At 48.2% G+C, this 24,928-nt stretch overlaps 10 protein-coding genes across 10 annotated transcripts; 5 read left to right on the top strand and 5 right to left on the bottom strand.

The window, feature by feature from the left end:
- Positions 1-1,686: 1,686 nt before the first annotated feature.
- BT62DRAFT_954037 (CenpB-DNA-bind-domain-containing protein) lies at positions 1,687-4,052 on the bottom strand. The gene is made up of 3 exons (XM_043188288.1): positions 3,561-4,052; positions 3,014-3,504; positions 1,687-2,958 (listed from the first exon to the last, which is right to left on the bottom strand). Exons 1-3 carry the CDS (start codon positions 3,882-3,884, stop codon positions 2,076-2,078), a joined length of 1,698 nt encoding a protein of 565 aa, XP_043036602.1. The 5' UTR covers positions 3,885-4,052; the 3' UTR covers positions 1,687-2,075.
- Positions 4,053-8,765: 4,713 nt separating this feature from the next.
- Positions 8,766-10,492, top strand: BT62DRAFT_935430 (alternative oxidase; the record flags this gene model as incomplete). Its single annotated transcript, XM_043186942.1, has 9 exons — positions 8,766-8,913; positions 8,969-9,108; positions 9,162-9,226; positions 9,281-9,398; positions 9,458-9,558; positions 9,616-9,663; positions 9,719-9,801; positions 9,851-9,926; positions 9,983-10,492. 9 exons carry the CDS (start codon positions 8,766-8,768, stop codon positions 10,326-10,328), a joined length of 1,125 nt encoding a protein of 374 aa, XP_043036601.1. The 3' UTR covers positions 10,329-10,492.
- Positions 10,493-10,566: 74 nt separating this feature from the next.
- Positions 10,567-12,062, top strand: BT62DRAFT_1035462 (uncharacterized protein; the record flags this gene model as incomplete). Its single annotated transcript, XM_043178382.1, has 6 exons — positions 10,567-11,016; positions 11,073-11,189; positions 11,244-11,366; positions 11,417-11,471; positions 11,522-11,627; positions 11,676-12,062. The coding sequence occupies 6 exons, from the start codon at positions 10,567-10,569 to the stop codon at positions 11,887-11,889; spliced, it is 1,065 nt and encodes a 354-aa protein (XP_043036600.1). The 3' UTR covers positions 11,890-12,062.
- BT62DRAFT_350458 (uncharacterized protein) lies at positions 12,063-13,319 on the bottom strand. The gene is made up of 5 exons (XM_043180593.1): positions 13,146-13,319; positions 12,988-13,092; positions 12,753-12,929; positions 12,630-12,689; positions 12,063-12,528 (listed from the first exon to the last, which is right to left on the bottom strand). The coding sequence occupies exons 1-5, from the start codon at positions 13,164-13,166 to the stop codon at positions 12,313-12,315; spliced, it is 579 nt and encodes a 192-aa protein (XP_043036599.1). The 5' UTR covers positions 13,167-13,319; the 3' UTR covers positions 12,063-12,312.
- Positions 13,320-13,379: 60 nt separating this feature from the next.
- On the bottom strand, positions 13,380-14,548 carry BT62DRAFT_996238 (uncharacterized protein). The gene is made up of 5 exons (XM_043190573.1): positions 14,379-14,548; positions 14,195-14,329; positions 13,961-14,137; positions 13,877-13,903; positions 13,380-13,829 (listed from the first exon to the last, which is right to left on the bottom strand). The coding sequence occupies exons 1-5, from the start codon at positions 14,415-14,417 to the stop codon at positions 13,527-13,529; spliced, it is 681 nt and encodes a 226-aa protein (XP_043036598.1). The 5' UTR covers positions 14,418-14,548; the 3' UTR covers positions 13,380-13,526.
- An 811-nt stretch (positions 14,549-15,359) lies between these two features.
- On the bottom strand, positions 15,360-16,752 carry BT62DRAFT_954029 (adhesion regulating molecule; the record flags this gene model as incomplete). Its single annotated transcript, XM_043188287.1, has 7 exons — positions 15,360-15,809; positions 15,862-16,006; positions 16,061-16,167; positions 16,217-16,335; positions 16,384-16,395; positions 16,446-16,538; positions 16,588-16,752. 7 exons carry the CDS (start codon positions 16,750-16,752, stop codon positions 15,620-15,622), a joined length of 831 nt encoding a protein of 276 aa, XP_043036597.1. The 3' UTR covers positions 15,360-15,619.
- Positions 16,753-16,849: 97 nt separating this feature from the next.
- Positions 16,850-17,321, top strand: BT62DRAFT_935426 (uncharacterized protein; the record flags this gene model as incomplete). Its single annotated transcript, XM_043186941.1, has 3 exons — positions 16,850-16,935; positions 16,985-17,016; positions 17,066-17,321. 3 exons carry the CDS (start codon positions 16,850-16,852, stop codon positions 17,179-17,181), a joined length of 234 nt encoding a protein of 77 aa, XP_043036596.1. The 3' UTR covers positions 17,182-17,321.
- Positions 17,082-18,551, bottom strand: BT62DRAFT_935425 (Arl8a protein). Its single transcript, XM_043186940.1, has 13 exons — positions 18,466-18,551; positions 18,371-18,416; positions 18,272-18,316; positions 18,134-18,221; positions 18,058-18,083; positions 17,975-18,006; positions 17,902-17,923; positions 17,766-17,846; positions 17,648-17,706; positions 17,548-17,581; positions 17,485-17,493; positions 17,412-17,437; positions 17,082-17,357 (listed from the first exon to the last, which is right to left on the bottom strand). The coding sequence occupies exons 1-13, from the start codon at positions 18,504-18,506 to the stop codon at positions 17,318-17,320; spliced, it is 549 nt and encodes a 182-aa protein (XP_043036595.1). The 5' UTR covers positions 18,507-18,551; the 3' UTR covers positions 17,082-17,317.
- Positions 18,552-18,641: 90 nt separating this feature from the next.
- BT62DRAFT_935424 (Pet127-domain-containing protein) lies at positions 18,642-22,146 on the top strand. Its single transcript, XM_043186939.1, has 12 exons — positions 18,642-19,057; positions 19,109-19,525; positions 19,576-19,645; positions 19,695-19,827; positions 19,881-20,027; positions 20,080-20,202; positions 20,255-20,383; positions 20,434-20,556; positions 20,613-20,710; positions 20,768-20,975; positions 21,026-21,218; positions 21,272-22,146. The coding sequence occupies exons 1-12, from the start codon at positions 18,865-18,867 to the stop codon at positions 22,060-22,062; spliced, it is 2,625 nt and encodes an 874-aa protein (XP_043036594.1). The 5' UTR covers positions 18,642-18,864; the 3' UTR covers positions 22,063-22,146.
- Positions 22,147-22,272: 126 nt separating this feature from the next.
- BT62DRAFT_954022 (uncharacterized protein) lies at positions 22,273-24,905 on the top strand. Its single transcript, XM_043188286.1, has 8 exons — positions 22,273-22,363; positions 22,414-23,822; positions 23,891-23,949; positions 24,006-24,126; positions 24,175-24,241; positions 24,295-24,331; positions 24,386-24,406; positions 24,461-24,905. The coding sequence occupies exons 2-8, from the start codon at positions 22,517-22,519 to the stop codon at positions 24,755-24,757; spliced, it is 1,908 nt and encodes a 635-aa protein (XP_043036593.1). The 5' UTR covers positions 22,273-22,363; positions 22,414-22,516; the 3' UTR covers positions 24,758-24,905.
- Positions 24,906-24,928: the final 23 nt, after the last annotated feature.

Here is a 24,928-nt window from a genome sequence, read left to right as displayed (position 1 = left end):
GCACTATTGTCCGCCAGATACCTATACTTATCCCAGTTTGCATGGCTTGTTTCTTCCATCTAACAGTCTATGGTATAGGCATACGCCAAGTGTCTCCATCTTTTTTCCCCCGACATTCTACTACTTTCAATCATCTGCGTTTCTATATCGTCCTTTATCATTCCCATCACATCTCCTTACGGCAGTTGTGCATATGCATGCGGCGGGCTTGCTATATCAAAGCCATATATCCATGAGGATATGACTAGTTTATCGATGTACCCCGGAACTTAGTTCAATGGTTGCCCCGCTCATACCACGCCAACGTGTGTTCAGTGTGCATTGCCACCTGCCTGTCACCGTGCCGGGTCCCTAATTTGCCTGATCATTTTTCTCAAGTAGACTCAAGATGGGATGGCCGTTTTCCACAGAAAAGCATTAGAAAGGCTCGCCTTCCAGGACTTCCTTACATAATTCCGCGATAAGTTCTTTGGAATTATCAGCAAAGTTAACCGTTAACAAGTATTCTAATTAGTTTCCCAATCAAACACGGTTTTTATTAGATCAATGATTCCCACATCACATCTTGCGGCCCCAGGTTGGGCAGCGGACTGCGCCTAGGTCCCCACCAACCTACTAAACGTAATAGGCGTGTGTTTTTTATTTACAATTTTCCCCTTTCTTTTAGCTAATCCGTTCTTGCGCCATGACAGGCGAGTTTTATCTGTTATTTGCTGTACATGTGCTCTACTCAGGCTCCCTTAGAAGTTCGGTGCCTTGTGCCACATTCCAGTATATCAATAATCAAGCAACCCCGTACTGCCAGTGTCACTGACGTCTCGAGGCTTGAGCTGGAGATGTTCCGGAGTACTACACCGTCTTAGAAACTTAATAGGCTAGCTCTTACCCTCGAAATCTAGGATCTCTTATATCGTCTTTGGATCCGGCATGTGTAAGGGTAAGGTAAGTACAACCTTGTCGCTCCTGATCAAATTTCAAGCTCATCCATATTCCTCCTTTTAGATATTCTTTTTATTCTGAGAGTGGTACATCATCTTTAACAAAATCATCTCTTCTCCATTCAAATTTTCGTTACTTCGTTCTCCTTTACATATGAAACGTCGGCATGCATACAATGGTGCGTCTTTACCCCATCCGAGCGAGGTTTTACCTATCCTTGTTCTTAGCGTTTCTTTACAGGCCTTCTCCGACGGGGGATCCCTGTTCTCTGGGAAAAAAATACCTAGATGACCCAAGTCCTTGGTCAGTTGACATCGTGCTGGATTCGTAGACAAGTATTTCGCGAACTGAACCCGAACGATTGAGGACATGGTCTAACTTGAAGAGTCACCTTGGTTATAACCTGTGGTGAGCCACTTATCGTTGTAACCATTCTCTAATATCCAACGCAAGCCGGTTCGATGAAAGGCCAGGGGCAGGTTGAGATCCAAGAGCGGAGTGTATGGAAGTGAAGCCACTACAAATCCCAAGTCAACTTAAGTAAGAAGTTCGCATCGAATGCCGAACGTTGTTTCTCCTCTCTGGTTCACGGCTAACAGATGAACTATTTAGGACTAGCTGGATAATGTTTATTTACCAGGGCAAGGTCTTTGCGGCGCTATGGTAATTGTCACTTTGTGCAGCTCATATAAGGGGAACGGATGCAGTTGCTATGAGGGCAGATCTTCAGAAAGAGAAGAAATTGGTACAAATTTATGTAAAGCGATAATAACATATTTATTTCTCGGCGAATGCAACATTACCCGCCATGCATAAGTGTGCAGGACAGGCGCAGATATTGTTTTAATGCGCAAACTGTACATACAGGTGGTATACGTATTTTCAGGATGTGGATGGTCTTTAACTGCTGGTTGGTACCTAACAACAACAAATGGGGTTGGTTACATGTACAGTGAAGTGAACTGTATACAAGGATGTCTTGATGGATGCGGATGAAGAATGATGGTGATGCATGCATACGAGAAAGGAGACCATTTGCAATGAGACTGTTATCGAGCCAGAGAAAGAGGGAGGAAAAAAGGAAATACGGACATCGTCTCTATATGAGAACCCCAGCGTAAAGTTATTTCAGTAAGCTACTCCCTCACGTAGGGCACGCCGCTCGCTGCTTGGAACAGGGCACGCTTCACTTGGTTGAGGTTTTCTCGATCCTCATGGCTAATGACCCCCATGCCCGCCGAAGTATCGAAAAAGAGGAGCACCTTGTTCATGTGTTCTTCTACCTCCGCCAACGTAGGCACAGAGTTGTCGGGAATATTAGGTACAGGAACATAGGCTTCCATAACGGGGTAGGAGTCAGGAGGGGGTGCCGGAGGGTATGAAGAGCTGGGCGAAGGGGGGCGAGGATAGGCCGTAGGCGAAGTGGGAGCGGGAGCGGGGTAAGAGCTTGGAGTTTGATACGCTGGCGATCGCACAGACGAGCCACCATCGTATGGCACCACAGTATTTGTTGTGGAATCATACCTTGGCTGGAGCGAGGATTGTGTTATCGACGACTGTTCTGTCGTAGGGGGTACTGACGACGAGGCTTCATATTGCGAAGAATCATAATGATTATACGAAGGATGATGTGTTGGCTGTTCTTGCGGCCAACTCGCAGGCCTCAGCCCAGCGGCTCGCTTTCGTTCGATTTCTCGGTCTCTGGCTTCATACCCTCGAATGGCCTCCTCAGCTTCCTGCGGAGTGAGCAAGGTATCCGGCGAGGACATTCCGAGTGCCCTAGCGGCGCGCGTATTAAGCCCGTCACCAGTCCAGATTCCTCCGCGTATGCCGTGTCGATGCTTGAAGTTTTCGACCCAGCCTGAGGAAGCTTTGAATCTATCTTCAGACATGCCAATGTCCCGTGCAATCTGACGGGCTTTTTCGCGTAAACGCATGTCAGAGAGCGAGGTTTTGGTGGTCTCTGAGTCAGACAACCAAAGGACCATCTTTTCCTCGATAATAGGGAACTTCGAAGGTCTGAGGCGGGATGGTGTGGGTAAGTTATGTTACCAGATGGGAGGAACGTACATACCGGTGCTTTGAGATTCGGAGTTCCTCATCAGAGGGGACGCTAAGCCATTTAACTCTGTGTTTGAGGATCTTGGAGATGGTGCTGCGCTCAACCCCGTAGCGCGAAGCAATATCTTCCTGACGAGCATCCGGATGCTGCCGATGATATTGACAGATGGCTTTGCGATCGACATTAAAGAGACGCTGCTTGCGCTGTTTTTGTGTTTTACCAGAAAGGCCTGGAGTATGTTGGAACTGTGCAAACTGGGGATGATTGGACGAAGCTGAAGCCGAAGAAGAGGTAGTGCTCAAGGCTGGAGAGGCAGAACGAGGGTCAGACGGGGACTGGGAATGAGAGTTCTGGGATTGAGGGAAGGTGTAAGGGGCTGAGTAGGAAGTAGAGGAAGAGTCTGGGGTCAGTGGATACGGATGGGGCATCTGCAGGGCAGAGACATTCATCGACAGGCGCTCGCGGTGAGGCGAGGCTGGTGGCGTATGAGAGCGGATAGTTTGCTATTAATAAATAAAAATTAGACAAATAATTGATAACCCCGAGAAGACATACGCACTGGAGAGCGTGGGGCAGCAGGAAACGAGGAGCGCCTGCCCTCGAGAGCAGCCTTTTGGCGCCGCGTCAGCACACGATCTGGGCCAATAGATGACTGGACCTGGTTGAAGTCGTCTGCAGGCGCCGCCGTCGACGTCGACTCCGGTGGTGGTGCTGGCTGCTGGAACGATGGTGCCACTGAAGCGACTGGTGAAGGGTACTCGATATCTGGAGTTGGATCAAAGGACGGCGAAGGGGTAAAGCGATGGGGAGTCCATTGTGCCGGAGAGAAATCGTGGTCAGCAGAATCCATTGTGAGAGGAAGAGGTGCGAGAACTGTTTGCATGGGCTGGCAGTGAAAGGTAGTACAACAGAATTAGCACATTTCTGGGTAGTACTGGGCCCTTATAACGAGGAAAAGGAGGAGAAAAGAGTTCGATAGCGATACCGTCACTGCCTTCTGACAGGACGTCGTCGAAGAAAAGAACAAGTCCGAATCCCTGATGGATTGGGACGCGATTCCCGATTGCCTTTTATAGTATCCCCCATGTTTCTCTTCCGGCGACCATGACCTTGTCCTCCCTGCCCAGCCTTGATGAGAGCAGGGTCCTCTTGTACTCTATTTTATTTCTTGCCTGTCGCTGCGCGTATATCGTACAATATCTAGAATACAACGTTGCTCTCTGCTGCTCGTTCTCCACTTTTCTCCGACTGTCGACGGCCTAAGCGTCTTTGGTTCCGGCCACGCGTCTTATCGCTGGATACCCCTCCCAGGCCATTTACATTGTCTCCGATTCCGAGGGAACATACCTTTTACACGAGGTCGTATTCTATAACATATCACCATTGCTGCTCTTCCCGTTTCCATTGCCGATGACATCCCTAGCGAATTCATCTCCGGGACGCAGCGTCTTCGCCTGTTTTCCATTTCTTGCATGTATTCAAGTCCTAGTAATGCCCTTACGCGACCCATCGAAGATTCACAACTGTCTCTTCGATCTCGGTCTATCCCATGTCTGCTGATTCTCAGTGATACAGCTACATTATGTGGCTCTCGCTTATGCGTTCAACTGCAGTGGCGTCTTACCAATGTAGGCGTCTTGCGCTTCTAAACTCTCCCTGCCTCCGAGTTCGATGTCTCCATCATTTTCTACATCTTCCAGTGTTAGCCTTGCTATTCGGGCCCCCACGCTCCCAAGTCCCACCGTCTCCCCTTCGTATGTACGTTCTTGATGGTCGTTTCCAAGCAGACTTAATATCCTTTATCCAGACCCTCAGAATCCGGACTCTCTCCATCTGCCGAACGCAAACAATGAGGCGCTAGCGCTTCCATCAAGGGTCTGCCCTCATCTGACAGAGAGGACATGAAACCTCGAGGCGAGGACCAGGTCCAGGTGCCTGACAGTTCTGCGATCGCCCGAGTTTGCCTGACGAGCAAGGCAAACTCGACTCACGATCGTAGCACCAAAACAAATCAGTGCAACATTACTACCGAGTCTTCGGAAGCTTCGACTCTGTTCTTTTCGCGGCGTTTGTTCGTTCTATTGGTATTCACTCGCTGCCGAAGTCACCAGGAACATGGTCGTGGGCGCGTGAGTAACTACATAGCACTAAGTCAATTCATCACGTTCATCCTAATCGATGGATAGCCTATCAGCTATATTCCGACGTAGAAGGCCTTTCCTAAAGTTGGCTCCATACCACCCTGGCTCACATAATTAAATACATAAATTTAGATCGGTTGGATGCGTCATGCATCAATGCAAACTTGTCGACTCGGATAGGTGTGTGGAAGGGAAATGCGAAATAATGTTCTACTATTGTTGATTTCAAGTCAAATTTTCTTGCGGTGAAGTAAACTTTATTGTTCTCAGGGTTAGGCTCCACTCAGGCTGACAACATCAATTCAGGAAACTCGATCATTGAAATTCAAGTACTCCCAAAATTCCATATTTTGATTTGCTCGGACAGGTCAATTTCTACTGGTCAGATAAGTGCTTAGCAGGGAAGAACATTTAGTCTCCTGGCGCTCCGTTCCAGAAAGCTTGACGCCGCTCGGATTATAGTCCCGTGAACGGAAGAGCCACAACGAGCCACCTTGTCTTTTGACAGCTGACAAGAACTTGGTTCACCTCCTAACCGCACGGTGTACTGTCAAAGAAATCCAACAACTGTCCCTACCGTACATATCGCATGTATCCGGCTCACGAATTAAGGATCGGGCAATCGAGGGTAGAGATACTAGCACCACACAAACAACATGCTGTATGTCTTGTGACTCCATTGCCCGCTTCCTCATGTTCATTTGGGCGCAGCACGGAAGCGCTCCCCGCTGCTCCTGAAGAGATGATATCCGTTCTAATGCTCCCTACCTCCACCCCAAACATTTTGCAAGGTTAACCTCGCGGTAGAGGGGAGGTTTTCTCTTCAAATTCAAGACTCTCGCGGAAGCTGCCTAACCCCGAATTCCTATCGGGGCGCCGTTTGCCAAATAAGTCAATCCCCATTTTCTTCTTTCATCCCACGGAAGCTGAAAATGAACGCAGATGAAATTCAGAAACGCGTGATGAACGCTCGGTTTCCGAGAATCCGAGAAATTTCGATTACTCTTATCGACCTTCGAGGAACGAAGGCAGGTGTCGTAGGTCGGGACCGTGTCGGACAACATGACACCACTCATGAGGCATATCCTCACCTTGAGCGCATTTTTTTGATCGATCGCAAGTACCAACCAGTCGACGTTTGTAGCAAGGACATCGGCTTCGTCAATCCTCAGACTGATGTATCGAGAAAAAGGAGCGCACGAAAAGCGCCTGCATAATCTACGAATTCACGCTTAGACGAGCTTTCCTCGGTAAAGGTGTGCTCGGACGACATATGTACACGTACTCATCGTTCGGTCGGCCGAGCCTCTTATTCTTCAGTCGTCACCGAGGGTTAGCTATGTCTATGTCCTTTCTTCCTCCTGCAGCGTGTGGTCTGGCGCTCAGAGATCTTATGAGATAGAGGGTTCACCCAGAATCTCTCAAGAACCACTCGGATTCCGTAAATCCCAAGTTCTCTGCTTGCCAACCGTCCTCTTGACCCGTCAATTATCCGAAGGTCGACTTCTATCGTTGCCCCAGCAGCGTAACCCGCACCTCCCGCTAACCTCGTATCCCCCTTTCGTCCGACTCGCTTTTAATTAAGAAGCGTCTCGACGTTAATTCAGGGCCTTCGAGCCGCCGGGACCCTCCTCAGAAAACGCATTCCCCGCATTTGTCTGTTCGATGTTTTCTCGATCAGTGGCGCGAATATTGTCATTGCTAGATTCAGATTGCTGTCGGTACGGTCCACATAACGTCCAGATCGCAACCGCGAATCAGCTTTCTGATATTCCTTCTAGCCGTATTCCCACATTATGGGGAGATCTCGCTTTAATCGATGCAACGCCACATTCCGTATATTTGCATACCGGGCGATCAACAAAACCCCGATTCCGGTCCCCTGGCAGAGAATTGCCTTGTTCAGTGCTGAACATTCTTGAGCATTGCACCTCCAATCAAACGAAACTCGCAGACGAATCTGCCTCGAATCTACGACAACAAAGCGCAGCTCTTGGGCAGATCCAAATTCAATCGAACTCTCGAACTCTCTCAAGGTCTGTATACGCCGTGTGGGTGGTAGCTTTTTCGTCTCATCGATCGGACCGGGAATGACATGCGCGTTGATTGGCCGGACGCAAGGGCTCGAGAAGATCCTTGTTTTAATCGATAGCTGGTCAGGCCAATGACAGAGTCGATTCAGGTAGTTGTTCACCGCCAGCTCGGCCAAGTGAGAATATCGGCAAGCTATTAAAAATCCACAACTCGTCCAAGGTCCATCGAAATTCTCCACGTCCGACCCGACAGGAACCCTATTTCTTCATGGCCGGAGTCTTCTATCCTTCCCTGTAGATCTAATATCAAGATTGTATTTCTAAATCAGAACGTCCTCGGTGGAATTTTCTGTAACAGCGATTATGTACTTGCGAATACGACTCAAGCACGCATGCAAGCAACTCTCAAGTCGATCTGATATATCGACTCCTGGGTACCTCCTTGGGAACTTGGTGCTTGTTGCTGGCGACCACCGCCTCAAAAGCAAGGGGAAAATTGGAAAGAAGCATAGTAATCGGAGCGGCAACTCGAGGCGAGTAGAGTTGGAGATAACGACGCCAATTGTTGGATATCAATACTCAGGCAAGCCTCAGAGCAACCACAAACGGGCAGGTGACTGACGTTTCCACACCAGACGATTGCCACCAAAGACTAGGACAGCTTTGATATGACCCCATCAGTTTCTATCATTCCATCTCATTCCTAACCCGCGGAGCAGCTGCTGGTGATCGAAGGATAACGAACAATACATACTTATATTACTCATCGATTGAGGAATTTGACCGAAGAATTAATTACATAGTGAGACTCTGTCATTTGAGAATTTCTTCGCCTGCTAACTCCTGCTAGGGCGCAGTGAAAGTCGGAATTTTCCGCATCAAGAGTGGGCACCCTCAGCGGCCCGTATCTCGCCTCGGATTGGCCAATGAACTGGGGAACCAATCATGTTGCGTGAGTCTTGAAGCACAGAAAAGAAAGTATAAAGCTCCGGTGTGTGCGAGAACTTGCATCAAAGTCGACAATCATTCGAGACACGAACCTGGAGCGGCCAATACGAAGCTTGGTGTGGCCTAGAAATGAGTAATCCGAATGCCTGTCTGAGTGAAAAAATAGCACCCAATCAGCGAATCAAACGTTAAGTGAGGTCATTTCCACTGTACGCGGGTTGAAAGAAATTCTAGTAGGTACTGCCGATTGTTGTTTCAGAATACGCAGAAGCTCAAACCGGATCATGAATATGCCTTGTCTTGAAACTGCTTTGCGCAAAAAAATGGACTGTGCGAACCAATAGCGAGCGCTATTATTCTCAAATGTACAGTGTTCAATGTTCGGTTAGTTCCTCCAATTGGGCCTCTGCAACAACCGTCTGCCTGTGATGTATCTATCCGATACAAGGGTGGTACTCAATAATAGTAATTGACCCAGTTCCGCAAAATTCCTATTACAGCCACACCACTATGCCTTCCTATTGGCTCCCAAAACCGGAACTCGGGCTCGGGAGGAATCGGAAGTCTGAATGTAAGAGAATTGTATTCAGGACGCTTATAAAAGTGGAGAAGAAATGATAATGCCCGTTCAAAATTATTGCTATGTTGAGAACCTCTATCACTCGACTGCCCGTGCGCCAGGTCGCGATTGGCGCGCTGCGTGTTCGTGCCATCGCGTCCAGCGCCACACATCCCGCTACAGTGGTACAAAGTAACCATGCAGAGGTCAACTTGGTGCCACATCATATTCGTGAGTCATCGTAACCCAAGATTTGCTTTGTCCTTTCTTTGACCGTCGTGTTTAGAGGACCGTGACCGTCGAGGCATTGCCACCTCGTCGTCCCCTCTCACTCGTGTCGACGCGGTCAGCACCGTGCCGACCATGCAAGGCGACTGGGTGCTGTTCCACCCTGTGTATACTCCTGAAGAAATAAAAGCCGTCGAGGTGCGTTGATCTTTCCTTGTAGTTTGCTCGTGGTCGCTGAATAATAGCATCAGGTCTTACATCGTGAGGCCAAGACCGTCTCAGATAAGCTTGCATACGGTCTCGTCAAGTTCGCTCGGTACGTGCGTGTTAGTCGCTGACACTCCTCCCTCCTTAATGTCGACCTTTGCAGATGGGGCTACGACTTTATTTCGGGCTATAGGCACAAACCCATCCCACCAGATGCCAAAATGACACTCCAACAGCTAAGGAAAGAGGGATACTTATTAGACGAGCAGGGATGGTTGAACGTAAGTCCTTCTCACAATCGTGATGATCTCCCTTCACTCTGATAACACTTCCAACATAGCGTATCCTGTTTCTGGAATCTATTGCCGGTGTGCCAGGGATGGTAGCAGCAACGTTGAGGCATCTTCAGAGTCTCCGCCTAATGAGACGAGATAGTGGCTGGTCGGTGTTGTATTCATCATTGGAGTTGTCTCCCTCTAACCGTAATGCTCTCTATAGGATCCACACCTGTCTGGAAGAAGCTGAGAATGAACGGATGCACCTCATGTGAGTGGAGTATCATCGTTCTCGCCTTTCTGCTCGGTATCTCACTATACTGCAGGACATTTATGACGCTCCGTCACCCGTCTCTCTTTTTCCGTGCCATGATTCTTGGCGCGCAGGGAGTTTTCTACAACCTATTTTGTAAGCATAATAACTACGACGTATCAACTTGTGACTTACAAACCTTTAGTCTTCGCATATATGGTTTCCCCGAAAACATGCCATCGTTTCGTTGGTCACCTAGAGGAGGAGGCTGTTGTAACCTAGTGAGTCACTTGCCTCATAGACACTGGCCGGCTACATTGCTATTCAACTGGTATAGTACTCGCTGTATCCAGGAGATGGAAGCAGGGCGTATTCCGGAGTGGTCCGACATGCCAGCTCCGCAAATCGCAATCGACTACTGGCGTCTCCCGTCTGACGCCAAAATGTTGGATGTTATATACGCGGTACGATCTGACGAGACGACCCATCGTTTTGTCAATCACAGCTTGGCCAACCTTGACACGAAGGCCGACGTGAATCCGTTTGCCATGCGTGAGCCAGATATGCATGTGAAGGGGAAGCAAATCGAGTTCAAGCGAAGTGAGTCGGAAAAATATGTGCAGGAGTCGCATGATATCATGGTACATAAAATGAAGGAGATACAAGGAGAGAGGCCTTCATAGTGGAATATTGGGGGGATTCACATTTGTACTTGTAGGTCGACCAGGACATTGGCTTATCATCAACTGCCCCACTCAATTAGTACTGTAGATTAACATGTATATAATTCTCACTCACTTTTTGTATATATGTATCAATTATTTTAACCTTAGATTGCAGTTTGTGGCTTGGCAAACGGATGAAGAAGCAGCCAAATAGTTGATTGGTGTAATAAGCTGACTAAGACGTGATCGTGACAGGATGGACGCGTTTGTGACATATCGCGCTTTCCCCTTTCTACCGACCACCATGTCATCGCGTCGCCGATCCGCCAGAGCTCAAGAGTCATCTGACATCGAGGAAGGCGCTACACAGACGCCATCCAGGGAGGACGTGGACATGGATGATGAGGATGAACAACCTCGTCGCAGGACCAAGAGCAAAACAGATAAGAAAGAAAAGAGACCTCAAGTCAACGGCGAACAGCATACAACGCCACGGGAGGCCCGGCAGCCGGACACAGACGACGAGGACCCTATCGATGTGGAGAACTTTGCCGACCAACCGCTCGGGGAGGGGGATCTCCAGAAGCTGAATGGGCTCTCGAGGGATTGGATGCTCATGACAGCGAAGATTCAAGAACATTGTGGCGCCATCGACGATGTTGCGGTAGCTGTTCTTGACCACGGAGGAAAGGAGGTGGCAGACAAGGTGCGGGCCTTGCCCTCGCCTGCATCTCTATCGAATCTGAGTAAGCAAATTGTTAGAACCTTGAGGAAATTGAGTTGTTGGTGAAGGGATTCATTGATATCGAGGCAGAAATGCGATTCCATTCGAGCGTCCTAGATGAAATACATGAGAAGCTATCTAAGAAGGAGACTATTGTGTGTCTTTCAGGTGCCTATCGTTAAAAAAAGGTCTCTCATCCCCCTCTGCAGTGCGATGCTGTACCTCGTTATCATGCTGGCGTTTTGAAGCGTTCTCAGGAGTATTCTGCGAAGACTACGCGTCAGAAATACGCTAAAAATGAACAGTACAAGGCTTTCAAGCAAGCTGTCTATGTAAGTAGCCTTCACTTGAGAGTGTATCCCGAGACGTCATATTGTAACAGGAAGTAGACCATCCCAATGAACCTATGCCACCAATGACAGAACTGATAGACAAAGGTTATTATTTTGTTTCCTCGATGTCGTATTCAACTGAGTTATTTGCGCAGAAAATGGAGATGAAAGTGACGATGACGTCGATATTGAAGTTGGAGGCGTGACACAAGACTACAAGTGCCCTATAACTCTTCGTCTTATTGAAGAGCCTTATACATCGTTCGTCTTTCCTTCTTTACTATGCTAAGATACTGAATGTCTTGCCAGGAACATCTGCAAGCATTCCTTTTCCAAAGCTGCCATTAAAGAGATGTTTAGAAACGAATGCGACGCGAAGAAATGCCCTGCTTCTGGATGCAGAGCCTCGTTCAGGCTATCTGACTGCGTACCAAATAGGGACCTAGCAAGAAAGATCAAGGCCTATGAGAGGAGGAAGAAACGAGCGGAAGAGGCGATGGAAGTGGATGAGGTGATTGAATGAGGCGATTGACGATGAAGATGAAGGGAAGCAGTGTTCTGACCTATAGTCGATCCACTTTGTCCTATTTTACGTACGCCAGTGCCAAACGATGATTGCGATGGTCTAAGAACGTTTCTACAATGTTACTGGTACGAGTTGGTTTTATTGTTAAAAAAAAGAGAAGATACTGCAAGGAAGGCGCATAGTACAGGTGTCTGATGAGTATTTGGAAACTTTGCTACACAGGCAATGCCCTTGAAACACTATCGTTACAGTGACGCACGGAGATTGTTGAGGGCTATCTTCTTGAGGCTATCATGGCCTTTCTTCCCTCCCTTCCAATGATACCCTTCACTGCGATCAAAAATCCAATCGTGGAATTCCCATCTCAAGCTCTTTGTCGCCTTGTCGATTTGTTTCTGATCTTCGCGTGCCCAGAATTGATCAACAAGTGGTCTGATATCCCAGATGGAGAAGACAGTCCACCGGGGTACAAACCTGACATAGTGGTTTGGAAATGCCAGCATGAACAAGGCATGGAATATGCTTGCGGAGGTGGAGATGATGACGATTGCAATAGTCACAGTGCGATAGAGCTGCCAGAGCATGTCCGTCCAGCCAATCAAACAGATGGAGAAGCACGCCAGATTCATGTAAGCGCTGGCCCCGACAACAAACGTGATGAAAGAGCGTTTGGTGCGTTGACGAAGCTAAATGATACGTTCAACCACCATGTAAATCAGAAGATCCACGAGACTTACGTTGACGAATATCTTGGTAATGGAACTTCGCGGACACTCCTCGGTGAAGGGCAAGTCCACCTACAGACCGCAGCCATCAGTAAGTAACTTACTAGTCTGGGAAAAATGTAATTGTTGACATACATCAGCATCTTCAAGCATCGCCCTGCAGTGAACAAGGGTCGTTACTGTAACAACCGACATGACATAGGCCCGGGTTAGGAAGGTATCGAACCGATGCTCGTGTATTGGGCCATAAGAAGACCGAAGAGACAAGGCGTAAATCGCAAATGGTGTAATGACCAACAAGAGGCAGAAGGTCTAATTAATAAGAACGTTCCTCCTCAGTTAATAAAAATTTCGACGAAGAGTTTCTTACAAGCATTAGCTGAACTTCCAGCCTCGCCCCCCAACGTTCTAACCGACGGCGATCGTAGGCCGATGCCTTTCTGACCACCGGCAACCTTACCGCTTCGACGTCGTTCTTACAGCGAGTCAGGAGTCAACCAGCATGGTAAGCAAAACAAAGCCGCTCACCCAGTGCTTGGCATCGACCATATGAGATGGGTGAACAAGTTCAAGTTGAGTCCTGCTAATACCCCGTCTGTATCGGATTTAAGAAGGAAGTGGACCCTTGGATTCCAGGCATTCCCACAGCTACATCACTGTTGCGAAGGAATCCGTGTGCAGCAAGAGATGGCAAGGTCTCGTGCCAGACTCATGTTCAAACTTAAGTTCATCACCACGAATGATGATCGATCATCTATTTTTGGCAATTAAACATGATTAATTAGTAGTCGTGTATTTACAAAGTCACCAAGTTTGTGCGACATCCCAGCATTCTATCGCAGAAGATACGACCAATGCATTCCAATGACTACATAAGCACCGGTAAATCCCACGTACGCGACCGTCTGATTACAGCGTCGGTGCAAGCGCCGCCACGTTCTTTTCCGAAACAGCATCCCGAAGATTAGATACAGCAGAGAAGACGTTTCGCTTAAAGAAGGTGTTGGTTTTGATTTGGGGAATCATGGAGAGAAGGGTATGGACAAGGATGACGGTGGACAATGCAATTCCAAATGTGATAGTGGGGGTGGGGTAGTATTCAAGTAGCAGAGAACCACATCCTGCACCATATGCTGCGACGCAGCCGAAATTCATGGCGCCGGAGTACTTAGAAATCCTGGAAATGTACCAGAGTTTCGCATCTTGGAAGACCTGCGAAAGAGTCGGTAACTTAGGATATACCTGGGTAATATACGCACATCGTTTCCTGAATAGAGTACATCCACCTGGAGAAGCACTACATGTGAGCAGGAGATATCATTGCCAACTCAGGGATGCCTTACGTTGGATTTCACCAGCAACCTGCGAGCATGAGCAATCGTGAGCGCAGCCACAATGGACGCGACAAAGGCAGCTGGAATAATGGTCTCGAAAGATGCAGAAATTTGATCCGGGTTGCGAAGCTTGAGTAAAAGCATCGGCAGTGCAAACGGTGAGGCGACCATTAGGAGCAAGGTGGTCTATATTGACTGTCAGAACTTTGGAGACACAGAGAGCCGATAATGTGAAGCACTTACAGTGAATAATTGAAGCCTCATCCTTACCCTCATACGTGACACTCTGTAGCGTTCATAGGGAGTTGCTTGTTTAACCGCGTAGGCAGACCCAATCCGGAGGTCATGGGTCTCCTTGATGCCAATCTTCTCCTGCATCTATGGGCCAATAAGTCCACCGAAGTAGATAAAGAACGGCAGCACTCACAGAAGTCCTGTTCCAGTGAGATAGGGGAATGAATGCCATTTGAACGGTAAATATTGCGTTTGCATGGCCCGCTCATTTTAAACCGAGGTCACTGTTGTAATGGAAATACCCGCTACCGGGTTCCACCTGGGTTTCAGTGACGTGTAAGTTACTGCTCTGTGATTATCGTGATCATTGATCATCCATGGCAGTCTCGTTTTGAAGTAGACCCAGGTATTAGCGGTGAGTGGCGGGCGCTGGAGTCTTTTGCGTTGATAGAGATTTAGTATGGGCCCGGCTAGGTTTCATGCGCCTAGGCTCATAGTAACTCCTCGGACCGTAACGTCCAAAATGTAGTCTCAGAATTGAGCTATGCATGAAGACAAACAACGTCTGTATTGGGTCTGTCTCAGATATCTGGAAATATCTTACATCATTCGAAAGTTGAATGTCTAGCCGGGGTGTACAGAATACAGGAAAACTTACCATGATAATGCTTGTACGGTCTGCAGCCCGTGGCCTCTGCATCCATAATTTAAGGGATCGTTGACACGCAGCAAGTCCCGTGGTATCATTGTTTCGCAAACCGCAGTGCAAACAAACTGCTAAACTCTCGTCTGATGATCCCCCAGAAAGAAGCGTCATATCTCAATATCATTTACCTCGGGAAGGGTCGAGAATTAGTTTAACTCTCAAGAAGCATTCACTAACACATAGGCTCAACAGATCTCCTTTCCGGGGAAAGGAAGCGTACTAATGTATCTATCTGGTTATTATCAGCTACCGACAATGAACAGGATATGAAGGGAGAATACGATCCGTTTCATAAAACCTTTACGTTACAGGCCTCAAATTTCTCGGGTTATCTGTATTGTCTAATCATTTTGGACAGCGCTGCACAGGACAGTGTATTCGGGGCTGGCTCCTGAGCCTATCTCTAAGAATGGCGTAAACTAGCGTTGAATTTGATCTTGGGATCATACGACAAATGGTATAAAACATCGTTTTAAGGTTTGCCATAGAGTTCTTCATGAACCCTGCTCCGCATCAACATATAGGTATGCGTTGAAAGGGCGGTCTCGTCGGGCCGCCCTTTCCGCCCAAAGGAATAATGATACATTCGGAACGAGAACGGAAATCATCAGGCAGTGAAAAATGCGTATGGTGACAAAGAGTAGCTTACCATCTGTGCACTTATCTCGCGTTCGGTCATACTGACGCTGCGTGAAGAGAATTTATAAAATATGCAGTATGCATATACTTTAATCTGTATCCATCTGGTCCGCTCCTGCTAGCTCCTCGTTATCCGCCTGTTCTTGCACAGCTCGCAAAAAAGGGCCGATTCCTGTACCTGCTTCCTCCGGTAACCCAAGTCCTCTTACAAGCCCACCCAAAAGACCCGTTCTCAATGCTTGATCGAAGTTCGAAACAGCAGCTCGGAATTGTGGCGAGCTGAAGAGGGCACATTTACTTCGGTTTCATGAAGTTGAGCAAATGAACATACGTAATCACGCGTTGCACGGCTTCTGGCGTAGGAGGCGTTGGAAGATCAGGCGGCAGGTGAGGGAAAAGTGCCGGTATGAGCGAAGGATGAGTGGTGAATAACGGGGTGATGGTCTCAGGCGTAAGGATGTCAGAGAGAGACATCTCTGCAGAAAATGGTCATACATCAGGCAGATTCATCGCCAAGTTACCAGACGCACCCGGGACGCGAGATTGAGCATCACCTACCCCTCCCGTCATTGATGCAAGTATCGACTGTAATTGCTCCAGTTGTTCCGGCGTTGCCTGGAACTGCGAGGCTGCAGAACTAATATCACGTCAAAACAAGGACAGCAGGTGACAGAGGCAAGTCGTACGATGAAGAGGCACCTTGAGACGATGTTGACGTTGATCCCCACGTTGGGACGAATTCTGGATCCTCCAAAAGGCCATTCACATTGTGCACGAACTCGTCGTCTCTGTCTGAAGAAGCATCCTACGGGCGATGAGAAGCCATCGAATAGTTGCATTAGGTGGGCATTACCTGCATCCAGAACTAGTAATAAATTCAGAGTTTGTCCAGCAAAGTAGCAGAAGATAGCTCACAAAGTGCCTCTGATTCGACGAGGAGAACTTCAATACATATGTGCGTCCGGATGCTTTAACGAAGCTTGCATCCGAAGGGAAGAGAATGAGGTCCTATATGTCTACATTAGACAAGGTTACACCTCAGATGAGACTGAATGACTTCTTCGACATCATTAGTGACTCTGTTTTTCCAAATGAAATGCAACAGTCCATCCTCTCCATTGGTGATCATAATAGCTCCCTTTCCAGCGACCGAGTCGACCATATTTGTTCCTTCTCTTCTGAAAGCCCTGCCGGCTTTGAAAGCGAGAAGAATATCAGCCATGGTATTGATGGCGGTGGTGGTGGTGGTGGTAGGTACAAAGGGACACTGCACGCGACGCGTCAGCAAGGTTTCAAACTCCGATCCTCCATTACCCGCCATGTACGACGACACTGTGGGTTGGGGCCCTTCGCCTCAGACCGGCGACATCGTCAAGGACGCACTGAGGAAGGAGCAACTCCTCAAGTGAGGATTCTCTATCTGCCGTCTTTCTATGGACTAATGTTTACTTCAGGGAAATTGCAGCCTCGCAGGACGACCTTCGTAGTGTGTAGCCTCATCCCCCTTAGGATATCCAATCTGATTTGAATTTCAGCATTATATGACAGGGTGCAAACTGTTCAGAAGGAGGTCGATAAGCAGACTTCCGGGAATGAAACACTGCAAATGTATATCGACAACCTGACGGTCCAAATGGCGAAACGAAGATAGACATTAATTCCATAATCCAGAGTTTGAAGACGTAACAGGATCCGATAAGATGCACAGAAAACTAAGCACAGAAAACGCTGGATACAATAATTTATTTAATAAGACCGATGGGGAAGAGAGCTCGTAACGAGCACAGCTAATGGCCTCGTTCCGACAGCCACTGCATAATAACACCACTTTTGAATGCGACATTAGCAAACATCTATCATAGAAGACGAACAGAAACTTACAGGTTGTGCTGACTTTTCATGGAACACTGATGCGAGAATTAGGTTTGTAGGGAAAAAGAAAAGAATAGCATACCGAGTAACACTAGAAAAGCAATTAATACAATACTAAGATCTCAAAAAAAAGCAAGATACGTACTGAGACCGGTCTGTCGGTGATTTTGTCTAGTTGTCTAGGAGAACGGTTAAAGGGAGCGATTACAGATATGTGACTGGCAGAATAGATGCCGTCGACTTACAGCTCCTTAATCAGTTCTTTCACAGAAGCATGCCCTTCGATATCACTCTTGTTGCCGAGCTGTGTATTAGATTGAAGATCAGGTTGACCAGCCTCGGTGGAGACACAGAAGGACAGACCACTAGCAGAGGGACCCCGGAGAGTGAAGGTTGACCAAGTAGCTGATGCAGTTCGAAACGGGCGCTATTAAATTTTTCCTTCTGTTCGAGAATGATCAAGACAGGATCAGCACTACGGGAGTTAGTGAATACTAACATCCGCGGAATCGACAACGAAACTGAAGAACGCAATCAGAGTGGCAATGTGAATGGCCAAAGTACGGACATACACAATGGCATCAACTCCATTACAATACCGTTCCTTGAAGTAGCGTTATCCGAAGTAACGAGAAAGAAGTATTGATGCACTAACCCACATGGACCGGAATTTGGGTTGTCCTGGGTACCGTGAATAAAACTTATACGGCTGCATAGACAATTAGGCATACCAGCAACGTCCCATATCTTGAAGGTTATGTTTCCCTTTCTAACTTTCCTAAAATTGAATGCGACAGTTGGCACGACATCTTCACTCCACTGAACGGTCTGATTAGAAGGATACGTATACATCAATTCTGTGAAATCACCTGTCCTGACCCAATAACATTTACAAGGGACGTCTTTCCGGAGGCCTGGGTAACATAAAGGTAAACGCAAGAATCATCAACAACGTCAAGAGTTATGACCTGGATGCCAATTACAGCTATTTCAGCTAACTTGGAGAAGAATATTCTGAAATGGGTGGATTAGAGAAAGAAAATGTGAAAAAATAAGAGCTCACCCAATGAACCATTGCAATACGGATTCAAAGAATCCTGCCATCGCGTATGAGATGAGGGAATGAGACGAGGCGGAGTCTTCAGAAAGGGGCGCACAGCGTGACACATGTCGCGTGGCTTGTGACCACATCATCACATGATATGGAATTTCCCGTCTTGGGAAGTTTCAATTTTCAAAAGAGCACTCGCGTTCTCTCTACTCTGTGCAGCCATTATTTTCCTAGGCAGTGTCCTGCTGCCGCTTTTTCTCACCGAAATATTTATTTCACGTCGACGTTTTGCCTCCGAAATTTCTGCCGACTCTGGCCGGCTTCAAGCGCACCCGTACCATGTCCTTCTTCCATACGGGCCGCACAAATCTGCCAGGACCGTCGTCAATATGTCGATCTTCACTCAAAACGATGTCCCGGCGCAAGCCCTTGACTCAGACGAAATTCTTCCAGATGTCACTTCAGTCTCAGGAAGCACTGTCCGAAAATGCTAAAACGAGTATCAGAGTTTTAGAGACTATCACAAGAATGGCGGCTATGCCAAGTCGTACACAGGAAACGGGACTTTCAGAGAAAGAGTTTGTGACAGGATGGGGAGAGGATAGTGAGTATATTCATTACCAGTTCATTGGAGTGCTCTAACTGAAGGTGCCAGAGCTAACACCGCTCGTGGCCGATAAACTGAGGCCATCCGAAGGCCTGTCATCAGAGATGCTTGCGTCGTACGTATCAGATGTGAGTATATGGTCGAGGCCCAAAAGCGTCAAGTTACACGTAGAGAATAAAAAGCCGCAAGCGAAAGCTTCAAAAGCACTCACGAAAGCGACTAAAGCAGCTGCTAAGGGCATGACAAAGGGTACAAAGGTGAAGGTGAAGGCCCCCAAGACTAAGGCTGCTACCAAGGTAAAGGCCAAGGAAACTAAGCCGAACAACGCAAAGGCCGAGAAACACGATGATACGCCTGTGGAATCGGAGGGAGTGTTTGCGGACCCAAACCCGCTTAAGCTAATCCTTCCGTACGCTCACACGGTCGAGGGCATGCTGTACCCGACAGAAGGTCACGTTCTCCAAGGTATGGGTTATTGGTTCAGTCAATTTCCTTCTCATGGTATTATTCCTTAGACGTAAAGCCTGTTGCGCGACAGAGACCAGTGGCAAGGCTTTCTCACGGGTTGGACCGTGTTTTGTTCAAGTTTGTCGTTTACACCGCAATTTTTGAATAGTCTTTAACACACATGCAGCCCTGGTGTTCACTGGCTACGCGATCCTAGGTCGCACGTGTATAATTTTCCTCCTAGTGTGGAGAGTATACCTCGTGTATTCGATTTTGCTTTTGAACGGCTTCCCGGTTTCACAAAGAGCTCTCGAGACGAAGTATGTGGTGTTAGCCTATATTTTGTAGTCGGCGCTAACTTCCTTCTAATTAGGAACTCTGGAATCTGGCAAATCGCGAAAATCGTAAATTCGCCGGATCAACGTCGTCTTTGTCGGGTATGCTGTGTCAGATATACTTCCTCATCTCAGGAAATAGGCCCGTCAACATTGAAACGCTTAGCCAAAACTTCCAACATGCGGTGTGTGGGCCCGCCATTCACAGCTGTCAAAGTCTAACTGACTCGATTGTAGCCAACTAATTTTACGCCAGGCCAACGGATGCCTCCAACTGTTGTCTTTAACCACCGGGATAGCACCTACGCTATAGACTCTCACGCAGACACACTATCGGACAAGAATATCTTAACTTGGATGGTAGGGCCACCCGGAGAACATTCTTCCAATGACTTACCTACGTTTCTGGCAGGGCACTCTTCTTGAAAAATACTTAACCACTCCGCTACCGGAGTTCCCGACCTTCATGCGTACGGAAACACCAGATTTCGAGGCCGAGACAACGGAAGAGAATATTAGAGATGCCTTCCGGTTTTCAAAGGTTGGTATCCAAGTTCAAATGCAACGAGACAAGTACTGACGAAATGGCAGTCGAAAACGTTTGTCATGCGGTCTCAACTGGATTGTCAGGATCCTCGTCTTCCTGGTACAGGCGTCTTTGATATCAAGACACGAGCGTGTTTGCCTATACGGATGGACATTTTAAATTTCAAGGTTAGTATAAATGACAACTGATACTAGCAACACTTCTTTGATTCGACCATCTATAGGAGAACTCTGGATACATAATAAAGCAGCATTATGGTGTCATGGAAAGCTTTGAAAGGGAGTATTATGATCTCACCCGTGCGGCCTTCCTCAAGTATAGGTAAACATTTCAATTGCTCTACTATGGGATTTATTCATGTCCATCTTCCTCATGTAGCTTCCAGGCGCGCATTGGAAACATGGACGGCGTGTTTGTGGCCTATCACAACACGGAGCGCATGTTCGGTTTTCAATATGTATCATTGGCAGAGATGGACAGCTGCCTTTTTGGACAGATTCAAGGCATAGGCGACCGTGTGTTCGACAAATGCGTCTCTCTGCTTGAAGCCATCTCAGAAGAGGTTGTCAACTGTTTCCCAGGACAGGTCCGTCTTTTCAGTCCAGGTTTCTTTTATCATTGGCTAACTGGATGCAGTCGGTTAAAGCGACTTTTGAGACCGTGGCGTCCGACCTGAACGTATTTGTTCAACCTGCAGACTGGAAGTCTGAATCTCCTGAAGACAAATCTCCGATCAAGCAGCTAGTAGTCAGGTTGAAGCACTACCTCGGGGATCCAGCAAGGAAGGTGTCCAGTAGCAAAGCCATTGAATATTCACATGTTGAAGACTGTGAGTTTTATGTTGTTGCGGAAGGCTGATAGCCTTGAATGTCACTTTTCCAGGGACGACACAATGGACGATCGGGTTGACTGCGGATGAACAGGAACCGGAAACACGAGCGCAATTCAGAGCAGCTCTTACCCGCAAGTTCCGCGCTCACTGTCTGCCGGAAGGCGTAAGCTTTGCGAATATCGCAGAGTTCTGGACGAATCTGAACTTCAATGGCCAACCACCCGATCCTGCAGAGGCATTGTCTCCGGAGTTTTTCCTGGAAAACTTTACGGAGCCCGATGCTATGATTCTTATGCTTCGACAGGCAGCGAAGAACGGTCGTGCAGAGACAGAACGATTAAAGGACCTTGACAAGAGCCGCCCTATCTATGTTCTTGGAGAAAGATTCGATGAAGCCGTTGCGCATGGAGGCCCTGATGCCGATGCTGACATTGAAGCTACTGGTGAAGAGGGGGCAAAGCTGATGACGGAGATCCGGCGTGAACCAATGAACTATGAAGAGTTTGCCGCAAAAAGTCTTTCCGGCGTTGAAACACCCTCAAGGAGTTCCTTGTCAGCTGAGGCTGTTCTCGAGGCTGTTGCACCAGAAGAGAACCCACTGCCAGCGGAAGTAGATGATTCTCCGCCGGTAGCGACAGGCCCAGTTGAAGAAACCACCCATGGGACCAAGTACCCGGCTACATGCGGCACAGTACCCGAAACTGTCCCGCCTCACCTGCCGACAAGCGGAGACTCGCAGGTCGATTTCTTTACCTCTTCGTCGTCTCCTTCTGGGCCACAATCATTACAGGTTGAGCCACAATCAGATGAGGTTACAACCGGTGATGAGACGCAAAAGTAGCACGGTTTGGGTTGTTTATCGCACATTTGTAGAGGCTTTTGTAATTTGGCGCAATACTTTTATACTACTCATCGCAAGGCAACGGTCCGAAGGCGGATCTTCATTGCCGAGACCAGTGGCTGTGTAAGCTTGATAAGTTAAAAAATGAATTTACTATTACTATTTTAGGCTTGGCGCACCACGGCGTCGTCACCTTGTCAGAGACAGTGACAACCCACATTTTTTTCACTCATTATTCTCGCCGCCGTTTCCTGTAGCCAGGACGGTGCCAGCGCCAGGTACTCCAATATCGATGACCAGTGTACGTATACCATCTGCCAAGAGTCGCGTTACCTCACAAAGATCCTATAGGACACTGCCAAGGCCCAGAAGTTGTTTGTACAGGTAAGCTGATTTTCTGATTTCTTGGCTGAGCGTTTCATCTACTCGGGGCACCGGTACCGCTGCTCAAAGTATGTCTTCTACCGAAAGCAAAAGGCGTAGCTGGTATGCGAAATACACTCCGGGCAGTCGCCCAGGCAGCAGCGCCGGGCTACCTGTACCTACTGAAGGCGCCCAGCTTTCCATAACTTCACCGACACCCATCGCATCGTCTGTGAATTCGTCTTGCGGTGGCGACGGCTCCGAGACGCCTGCTGCAGAGACACCACCCCATTCCCGTCCTTCTACGCCACACCGATGGTCTGCATCAACCTTACTGACGGCTTCTTTCAAATCACAGCATCTCGACAATGAGGGCTCCCAGCTCGCTGCCAACGCCCTAGAACGAACGAATTCCGCGCAGCCACCTGTGCATTTATCCCCCAAGACTACGGACAGCTCTTTGAAGCCCGGTTCATTCGGTCGCATGAGCTTCAGCTCCATGATTGGGGGACTGTCTTCATTATCACTTACTCGAACAAACACGAATTCGAGTTTGAACAGTATGGCCGAAGAGAAGGAGAAGGAGAAGGAGAAGAAGGAGGAGAAGGAGAGAGGACGGTCCCTTTCCAAGATGATGAACGTGCGGTCTGCTTCTCAGACACCTGCCGCCTCAGAGCCACCGTCCCGAAGCCAGTCCCGTGCGCGTTCTCAATCCCCGTTCTCCTTCCGCCGTTTTCGCCAGCGAGAGACATCACCAACTCCGCAGCCCCTCCCTCTTGCCCATTCTGATGTTGACTTGTCGGACTCGGCTTCCAGTATTCGTCCCCGCAATGCATTCGTACTGAATGATGGCGATGACTCAGGCGATGACACCGTTGGTGATGACGGGGAGACAGAAGACGAGGACTGGAGTGACGATGATATGTTTGATCGTGTAACTGAGCGCAACACTGAGCGGAACGCCTTCATCGAGCCTGCTATAGGAGATACAACTTTCATAGGCGGGGACGAAATAGATGTGGACCCTGATCCTCTTGGAGAAGGTGTTAATGTCGTTGTACCTCCCGAACCGTACTTTCCCAGCACCCTGAACTCGTATGGACGTAGTGCAGGAGGTACTATCAAGGGCAGACGGAATCCCAAGCGGAGAAAGTCAGTGAAACACGAGCCTCCTCCGCTTCAGACGTCACGCCCTGTGTTCCAAAGGGATCGTTGTACCATAACCATCACCCAAGGCGATCCTGAAGCAAAGCTCGACGGTCGAGCACCGAAACGCTACGTGGTTGCTAGTGACATGAGTGAGGAGAGTCGGTATGCACTTGAATGGGGTATAGGTACTGTTATCCGAGATGGCGATGAAATGCTTATTGTCACGGTGGTCGAAAGCGAAAGCAAGGGTGCGTCGATCCTTAGCGGAAGTGGTGGGCAGTTATCATGGCTCATCATTTTGTCTTTTTTTCTCCAGTGGATCCAGCTATCCCCAATGCGGCTGACCGCCCTACTAAATTGAGAAGTCAGCAAGAGGCAAGCTATCAGTTGTAACATACATCGTGGCCGCTAACCCATGGCTTCATTTCCAGAGACAAGCTCTTGCTTATATTCTCGCCCGACAGGCCACAAGCTTATTGCAACGCACCAAGTTGAATGTCACCGTACGATGCCAGGCATGGCATGCGAAGAACTCTAGACATATGCTACTAGGTGAGGCACGCGTCGGCAGCTGTTGAAGAAGGGCTGACTGTGGTTCAGACATCGTTGACCATGTCGAGCCCATAATGATGATTGTTGGATCCCGTGGAGTGGGGCAACTTAAGGGGTAGGCCTTCCCCATATTCGTAGTTTTATCCATCCTGAACCAACACGTTGTAGGATTCTTCTCGGGTCCACATCTAATTATCTTATTCAGGTGTGTTTTTGATTACTACCTGTTTCCTACCTCTTAAACTTGTCTTTTCATCAGAAATGTTCAGTACCGGTGATGGTCAGCGTTATTATTCATGTCTTGAAAAGATTTCTCACTTTTTGGAGTGTACAGGTTGCTCGTCGCCGGCTCAAGCGCCCCCCGAGACGGTCGGCGCATCTTGCCAAGCATCGTGCTCATGTGTCCCTCGCGGAGGCTGGAATTGATCGTGTTGCAGCCAAGGTTGACCAGGATGTGAAAGTCATGCGTGATGAGATCCAGCGAGATGATGACCGCCGTGATGCTGCGGGTGGCTCAGGCAGATATCCCTCGGGACACGAGTCGGTGCATGACGTAGAAGAAGAGGCAGATGGGGAAGACGATGTCGACGATGAAGATGACAGCCCAGCTGACGTTAAGGTGGCTGGTTAACCGTACCTTTATTTTTCTTTTTGGGGGGACTTTTATGTAGTCATCAACCAAGAACTGGGCCAAGCACCACTCTTATAGATAGTTTTGTTCATTCAGCATACAAATGTTATTTTTCGAGAGAAACGAAATGGAGATGACTGAAATTCCCTGATAAGATAAACTGCCGTCCGG

Source organism: Guyanagaster necrorhizus, assembly GCF_019112545.1.
Source record: "Guyanagaster necrorhizus MCA 3950 unplaced genomic scaffold BT62scaffold_25, whole genome shotgun sequence".
NCBI lineage: Eukaryota > Fungi > Basidiomycota > Agaricomycetes > Agaricales > Physalacriaceae > Guyanagaster > Guyanagaster necrorhizus.
This window is presented reverse-complemented; position numbering and strand designations above follow the sequence as displayed.